Source organism: Bombus bifarius, unplaced genomic scaffold, assembly GCF_011952205.1.
Source record: "Bombus bifarius isolate JDL3187 unplaced genomic scaffold, Bbif_JDL3187 scf7180000008199, whole genome shotgun sequence".
In the NCBI taxonomy this organism is placed as follows: domain Eukaryota; kingdom Metazoa; phylum Arthropoda; class Insecta; order Hymenoptera; family Apidae; genus Bombus; species Bombus bifarius.
Genome location: NW_022884505.1, coordinates 529,721 through 537,766, shown reverse-complemented (window position 1 = coordinate 537,766; position 8,046 = coordinate 529,721). Strand labels below are relative to the sequence as shown.

At 44.9% G+C, this 8,046-nt stretch overlaps 2 protein-coding genes across 2 annotated transcripts; both read right to left on the bottom strand.

Annotated features, from left to right (window-relative positions):
* Positions 1-195: 195 nt before the first annotated feature.
* On the bottom strand, positions 196-7,808 carry LOC117210332 (plectin-like). Its single transcript, XM_033453272.1, has 3 exons — positions 5,303-7,808; positions 3,141-4,152; positions 196-1,497 (listed from the first exon to the last, which is right to left on the bottom strand). Exons 1-3 carry the CDS (start codon positions 7,025-7,027, stop codon positions 407-409), a joined length of 3,828 nt encoding a protein of 1,275 aa, XP_033309163.1. The 5' UTR covers positions 7,028-7,808; the 3' UTR covers positions 196-406.
* Positions 2,774-4,232, bottom strand: LOC117210154 (antifreeze protein Maxi-like). The gene has a single exon (XM_033452888.1). It carries the CDS (start codon positions 4,054-4,056, stop codon positions 3,073-3,075), a length of 984 nt encoding a protein of 327 aa, XP_033308779.1. The 5' UTR covers positions 4,057-4,232; the 3' UTR covers positions 2,774-3,072.
* Positions 7,809-8,046: the final 238 nt, after the last annotated feature.

The following is an 8,046-nucleotide window of genomic DNA, read 5'->3' as shown; positions in this document are numbered from 1 at the left end:
GAAACTACGTTAAGTTGTTTCGTCGTATTTAATTAATTTCTTTCAAACAATAGGGTTTATAAAAAACTCATCAAAGAAGAAAGATTCAGATACTTCTATTATATATCGTTTCATTGTAATATAAAACAAATGAAAGAGAATCAAAATATGGAAGGAGAGCTTATAATCGGGGAAGGAAGAAAGCATTCGCAAAGATTTCGGGTTGCTACGACAATTTATTTCCACTAAAACAATACACGGACGAATCTCAGTTGTGCTAATCATTATCTGCCTTCATATTATTCCGCCAGTAGTCATCATGTTTAACCAAATTATCAAAGATAGTCGCGTTTGTCCCATCGACAATGTCTTTCGTCTCTTGACCTTTGCTCTGGCTTAACCATCTACCAATTCTCTTGTCTCTCGTTTAATCGATCTTCGCTAAAAGTAACTTTTTCTTGTTGATGACGTTCTTTGCCCAACCGGTAGCTTTGGTCGCAGCTTCGGCTTCCGCGGCAGAGACGGCTTCAGCCGTGACCAGCAGAGTTTCAGCCTGTGCTACAGCGGAGGCTTCCGCGTTAGCTGCTTGAGATTGCAGCTGAACGGCCGTGGCAGCTTGAGCGGTGGCGGTTGCCTGTGCGCTCTGCGACTGTTCGACGGCGACTCTGGCCTTGGCCAGTGCTACTTCCGCTTCGGCTGCGAGTTTAGTGGCCTCGGATTCGGCGCTGGCCGCTAGTCTAGCCTTAGCTAATAAACCGGCGGCCGCTTTCTTGGCGAGTTCCGCCTTAAGCGAGGCTTCCGCTGCGGCTTTCGCTTCAGCTGCCGAAGCTCTCTTGGCGATGTTTGCTTCAGCGTTGGCCCTCACCTGGGCTTCGGCAGAAGCGTCAGAGGCGGATGCAGAAGCTTTGGCAGCTGCACTAGCTGCGGCCGTCAATTGCGCCGCCCTCTCCGACGCTGACGCGGCGGCTTCGCTGGACCCAACCGCGGCTGTCAACAGCTTGCTGGCTAATTCGCTCGCTTTGATAGCCTCTTCACGCTTGGCGATAGCGACGGCAATCGCAGCGCCCGCACCAGCTTCCGCGGCCTCTGTGTCTTTGGCCTGCTTGGTCGCAGCAGCGGCTGCAGCCCGCGCGGCTGCGTTCAACTCCGTGCTCAGGCCCACATTCTGCGATGCTCTGGCGACTTTGATCCCGTTCTCCATCGAGGCACCGAGCGCGTCAGACCCATCGCCGAGTAGTTCCGGTAAAGGCGCGGGTGCCTTGAGCTCCTTGTCGCGCTTCACCACGTGGCCCTCGGCCAGACCACCCCAGACCAGCAGAGACGTAACCAGTATTGCTGGAATCTTCATGTTCGACGCAGCTTCGCTGATTGATGCCAATTCCGGACAGCATTCGCGGTTATATACTGATGTCCGGACAATTGTAAAAACAGCAGGTGTTTTGCACGAAATTCGCGTCTGTTCTGACGCCACCCTAAAATATTGTTTCAACGGGTTACTGGAGGAGAGGATGTTCCGTACTGGAGTTGCATATTATTAAGATACGTTTATTTAGGTGTAGTGATTGTTTATAGTTAAATATTTTTATCTTGCCACGCACCTCTCGGAAGCGTTTCCTTGAAGAGCGGGAGAATAAGGGATTTTACATTGGCGAAATTTGGAAAAGAACAGAAACGAATTGATAGAGTTATGGTAGTTCGGTGGTCATAGTTTTAGCATCTATGTTGTTCCTCTTTTTTTGCAAATATGTACTCTTACGAAATAGCTTAGAGTAGGCTGAAATTTTCAAAGGAATCTTTCTTAAGCTATCGCTGAATTATTCAATTATTTGAATGAATCCTCGAGTCTTGTTGCTCGATTAGGCAGAGAGCTAAATTATCATTGATTCAGGCTAGTTCTGCTAACAGAAATTTCGCACGTTTGCGATTGCATGTTGACAATGAATCTCTTTAATCGATACGATCAAAGTCTACAATAGTGGAAAGCGAGTAAACATTATAAGCAAATGAGCAAATAATGCGAAGAATATCTTTATTCCAATAGTGACATTATTATGACAATTGGTCACAGTAAAAGCTACTTTTGACTTATCCAGCATTGAAACAAACGTATTGATACGATAATATAATGTAATGAACTTAAATGTATTACGAAAATTTACAATAATGTTGGAATAGAAAATTGTGAAAGTACAAGGATACAGAACAATGGCAAGGGCATTTCAAGTTCAGTTTAAAAATAGAAATAAAGCTCTTTCATAGTTTTTATTTTACTATATATGTTGAACTGTGTTCTGTAGGGATAATCATCTTAAAAAAAGAAAGGATAATATATAATACAATCATACAAGGAAATCCGAAGTTCAGTTGAATAAATCATATAATTAATGTTTTTTTCTTCTTATATTAATATTATTAAATCTGTTGAAAATTTTACAGTGTTATAATGATATTATCAACAATTGTATAACCATATAATTTCATAAAAATAGTATGCGTATTGACGGTACTTTATAATACCGATCAACGTTATCGCTTTCATATATTTCTTGTTTTCTGTATCAACTCTGTATTTTACTTACAATATTTAATTTACTTTTCAAAAAAATTATTTTAAAACGGTCTTTAAAATGAATGACCATCATCCATGTCGACTGTTCCAATATTACATCCTATTTATTCGCGGCAAATCAGCTCCACCCTAGTCAGTCGAAAAAAGGTTTATAAAAATATAAAATAAAAGACAAAGAGTTTCCTATTACTGGCAATAGTTTCTTTATTAAAATACTCTGGACAGAATTGCAAACAGGATAGAGTACAGCTTTAATTAAAAATTCCAAAGTACGAAACTAAATGAATTTATGTATCCATCTTAATTTCCCATTCAGCTAGAAAAGTGCAAAGAAGGCAATGCAAGGAATAACACCACAGGCCTACGTATATGCTAAACCAATTTATTTTCATCATTACAATCTCTGTCTGACTATAGGCAACATTGACACGTGAATTTCCTTTGGAAACATCGAATACATCCTACATCGACCAAACATTATCCTCGAACGAAACGCGTTCCCTGGTACTGCATCCAGTCATCCCTTAAATTGACCATGCTTCGCTGCTCGTTTCTACCGCCACGTCACTCTCTGAGCTCGCGATCGCGGTACTCTCTTCTTTCAACGCCAGCCCCGGCTCCGGAAGTTTCGCTGGCTCGATGGGAACCGCCAAGATCTCTTTGGCTAAATTGATGTTAGCTCCGACAACAGCCGTTTCTATGTTTCTGGAGCTAGCCGCGGCAGCAGCGCGTGCCTTGGCCGACGTGGAAGCGGCGAGTTCCCTGCTCTTCTTGTCGAGTTCGCTGATCAGTAGAGCGACTTCGCTCCTAGCTTCGGCTTCGGCGGCGCTCCTTGCGCTGCTCGTGGCGGCTTCCTTCGCGGAGTTTAACGCGGCTGCAGCTGCTCTGGCGGCTGCTTTGGCAGCGGCTGCCTTGGCGATGGCTTCTTCCGCTAGTTTCTCAGCTTTCAGGGCTACCTCGGCGGCGGCGCTGGCTGCTGCTGCTGCGCTGGCAGCGGCGGCTGCCTTGAGTTTGGCCTCTTCGGAAGCCAGAGCTTGATTCTTGGCCGTCTTTTCGGCGAGCTTCGCCTGCACGGCAGCCGATGACATCGCGGATGCGGAGGCTTTCGCGGACGCTGCAGCCTCTCTGGCAGCGGAACTGGCCGATGCAGCAGTGGATTCTGCCTGCAACTCGGCTTTGGCCGTAGCTGCCGCTGACTCCTCGGCTGATTTTGCTCTGGCGGCAGCTTTGGACTGCAAAGACGCCGACTGTTGGGCTAGACTGGCCGACTGGTCGGCGGAAGCGCGTGCAGCGGCCGCAGCAGCCGCTGAGGCATCTGCCTGAAGTGTGGCATCCTTCTGCGAGGCCAGGGCTACCTGACCGGCACGAAGTCCGGATCTAGCGGTCACAGCGGTGGATGCGGTGGCCGACGCGCTACCCTGCACGATCTCGAGCAGGGATGAGCTCGGGCTGGCGGACGCGAAGCCCCAAAGATAGAGGCACGTTACGAGCAGTGCTGGAATCTTCATGTTCGACGACGCTTCGCGGATTGATACCGGGTGTGCAAGGATGGACGGATTTATAGCACCGCCGACAATTGTGAAAATAATGGCTCGCCTGTCTGACTAAGCGAGATTAAAAATATTGTTTCAGGTTGTGCTCTGGAGTTGGTTTGCAAGATGTTTTGCTTGCAAGTTTGGAGGTGTTTGATTAAACAGCGTTATCAGTAGAGAACAGAGAACAGAAGTGTTGCACGATCGACGAATTTAGGTAACTAAATTTTGACGATCTTCAAATGACGACTTTCGTGGTATCTTTATTCTTCGGTATCAAGGTCACTTGTTTTCGTTGTTTTTTTTATGTTTATATTGTTTCTGGTTAGGGAAATATTTAGGGGAATGAAGAATTATGCTTTAATTTTGAAATATTTAGAACCGATATTGCTTTTTTGGACTATTTTTGATTCACTGGTATGGGTGATGAACAATGGAAAGTTATGTTATTTAAAATGTACCAGATGTACGAATCGTAGTAAAAATAAAATTTAAGTATGAAGATAGAATTAAATATATATAAAAATCGTAATCAAGGATAGAGATACGTAGATATTTTAATAATACTGATTCTTTTGCACGTTAAGTGATTATTCTAACATGGTACGTTAGAGAATGACGTTCTTGCATTTATTTACTAATTTCGTGCGTTTATTCTAATAAATCATATAACAATTCGTTAAACCAGCGTATAATGTTCATATATTATACCGTTACATCAATACCCAATTGTAAAATTTTTGTTCAAACGCAAAATACGATTTAATACAGAGAAAGTATGCTATTCGAGACATAGGTAATTCTTTATTCCATACAGGCAATTGAGCTTAAGAAATCTACGTATGTTACAAGAAATCTGTATGTTAAATTTTATTTCATATTTTCGTAGAAAAAAACACACATATAGATCAGCAAGTAAAATAAACTACCGCATCGTCATAGTAACACGCTTTATTGACAAAATTAAAAAATCACAAAATATACATCAAAATATATACAATAATTTCGCTCTTTATGCTTCTATCCGTAATACATGGACTTCTATATAAATTCTACAAAAGAGAGGACGAAATCAAAGGAATTTAAAGGAAACAAAGGGAATAAAAGACAAGATCTACATTGCTACATTGCTTATATTTATAACTTTTCATATTCCTCCTCTAAAGAAATCAAAATATCATCGCTCTCCTTTACATCTATCCCAACTCTTTGCTACTTCTTATGTCTCTGTTATCTCTGCGTTCTTCCCATCTTTGGCGGATGCATCCCATAATGCTACCGCCTGTTGCTCGTTAAGCTTGGTAGCGGACGAACCCAATCCTATTACAATTCCGTCCCTTACACCTTGAAGCGCACTCGCTTGAGCCGCGGTCGCAGCTTCAAGAGCAGCACTTTCAACATCTGCTCTCGCCATGGCGGCCGCCTCCTCCTTGGCCGCTGCATTCACTTCCAACAACGCGGTTTCCGCTCTAGAGACCGCAGTTGCTTGGGCGGCAGCCAGTTTGGTAGCAGCGTTCAGATTATTCGCCTGTGAACTTGCCAATTGATTAGAAGCAACAGCTGCAGCGGCAGCCGCGGAGGCAGCCGCTTCCGCGGAGGCTTTCGCCTTCGCGATCGCTTTCTCGCGTATTTCAGCTCTGTATTTCGCATAGTCCAGGGCAGCACCTTCAGCCACAGCTGCCTGTACGACTTTACGAGCTATGGCGTAAGCTTCCGTTTGCAAAGAAGCCGCAGCTCTCGAAGAAACTATAGCCTGTTCGAGGGCGGCGCTCAAAGCGCTAGCTGCGGCTCTAGCGTTGGCGGAAGCGACTGCCTGGATAACGGTGGCCTTCTGAGCCGACAAAGCCTTAAGGGCGGCCTTCGTTCGAGACATGGCCGCGATCCTGATCGATTTAGCAGCTTCTCTGGCAGCCACGCTCGCGGCTATAGAAGCTTCCACCGAGGTCTTCGCCTTTTCCTTTAGTTCTTCCGTGATTGCGATTTCCTCTTCGACGTTGGTACGAGTACGCGTGTCGAGGATGGAAATGAGTTTAGTCTGCAGTACGGAACGAGCTTGTTGCTCCGCCTTCGCCTGCGCTTGTGCCTGTGCAGCTTCCTCGGTACTGGCCTTAGCTATTGCTCGAGCGGAAGCCAAAGCCTTGGATTCCGACGCGACCAATGCTTCTGCCTGTGCTCGAGCCTCTGCTTCTGCCTGAGCTTTAGCTTGCGCCTGTTTCAGGGCATTCAATTGAGACTTCAACAACTTTCGAGCTTCCGCTGCCTCCGCCTCGGCCTTCGCTCGTGCCTCCGCTTCCAACTTGATCCTAGCTTCCGCCTTCGACTTTTCTTCTTTAAGAAGCTCAATTTCCTCATTGGAGGAACTCTGCGACTCATTGCCCACGCTGCTCCAGCTCCAGGTCTTAACCGGCCCTTTCTTCACGTACGTCTGAACAATTCGATTCTGTTCGTCGCTGTTCGATTCCTCCTGGACGCCCTCCCAATTGGATTCGACTTTAGAACTCGATTCCTCGCTGATCTCAGCTCCGATAGATTTCTCCTTGGAAAGCGATCCATCGGCGATCAGAACTTCGCTGGAAGGTTCACTTCTTAATTTTGACGACGCTTTCTCTTCGCCGATGTCGAGTTTCTCATCCAACGCCGATAAAAGCGCTGCCGATGACGCCGCGTTTTTCGACGATGTTCGCGCAGACGAAGAGGAGAAACTCGACGCGAATGTCTCTCTGCTCGATGACGACTCTGCCTCGACTCGTTCCCCTGTCTTTCCATCGCTCTCGTACGATAAACCATCCAACGTAGTCGGCAGTATGTACTTCACGTTCTCTACTTGGCCATCATTTTCCTGATTCTGTGCTTCGACGCCGCTCGCGAGTACGATTTCTTGGTTTATCAGCGTCCAGATGACGAAACAGGCGACAAATATCTTCATCGTCGATGGAGCGACCTGCATTGATGGACGTTTTCGCGATTCGTCAATTATATACCGTGGTGAACAGTTGTGAAAACAATGCCGGTAGTTGGATGACGTATCATGCTGATTGGAAAAATAGTATCTTCCGTCGGAATTTTTAATTTCACATGAAATACATCGGTTTTTCTTTTTCCCTTTTTTTTTTACTGTAGGACCACTTTCTTTCCAAGGATTCTACTTTGAGCGTTCATTAATGACAATATTTTCATAGCTTTTTTTAACATTCGTAATTTTCGTGTTCTATGAACTATCGAAGGATTCTTATATCGTAAGGGAAGCCTCGGACCTTCGTATTAACTTTTAGAATTTCTTTTAGCTTTCTTTTTACGAAAGTCCCCGAAGAATGATAGGAGCTGAGAGATTTTATTGACCCGTCAGCGAGACTGAGCAGCAGTTCGTCGCTTGAAGAGCTCTGCAGCGGAAACCTGTACGTGTTTTATCATATACTGCCCCGAAGTCTCTCACTTCCTTAAATAAAGCTCCGTGTAATAACAGTGTGTGCAGACGTGTGCAGTCCCTCGCCCCACTACCATAAATCTGTAGTGTCGCCTTCTTTTAACACCCACACGTTGTATTTTCTTTCTTGCGTGTCGTATAAATTTCTCGACGAAGACGTCGAATAAATACAAATTTCTAAAAAGAGAATGACGTCAACGATTTCTTCTCGTGGCTGATAACGGAAGCTTCGGGAAGAACTGAGAAAGATCCACAGAATTGCATTAACACCTTCCTCACGAGAATCACACGCGAAGCACGCGGGAGAAACATCTCTGTTCAAAATGATCTTCATATTTATCAGAAATTGAGGAAAAACAGCCATAACACTTTCAATCGCGTCGCTTATATAGATCTACGTCGCTTACCTTCGGTTTGGGAGTGGGAGTTCTCCTCTTCGATTTATTGAAATATTTATCAGTAGACTACGAATTTCTATGCGTTTTTTGGAAAAATTTGGAAAAATTTAGAGACGCGAAGATGCATATAGAATACGCATACTA

Coding starts and splice junctions, on each gene's coding strand:
- LOC117210154 (XM_033452888.1), bottom strand. CDS start 4,056: ATGAAGATTCCAGCACTGCTCGTAACGTGCCTCTATCTTTGGGGCTTC.
- LOC117210332 (XM_033453272.1), bottom strand. CDS start 7,027: ATGCAGGTCGCTCCATCGACGATGAAGATATTTGTCGCCTGTTTCGTC. Junction 4,153..5,302: donor ACGCAGAGATAACAGAGACA/TAAGAAGTAGCA, acceptor AATCTCGCTTAG/TCAGACAGGCGAGCCATTAT. Junction 1,498..3,140: donor GCTGGCGTTGAAAGAAGAGA/GTACCGCGATCG, acceptor ATGCAACTCCAG/TACGGAACATCCTCTCCTCC.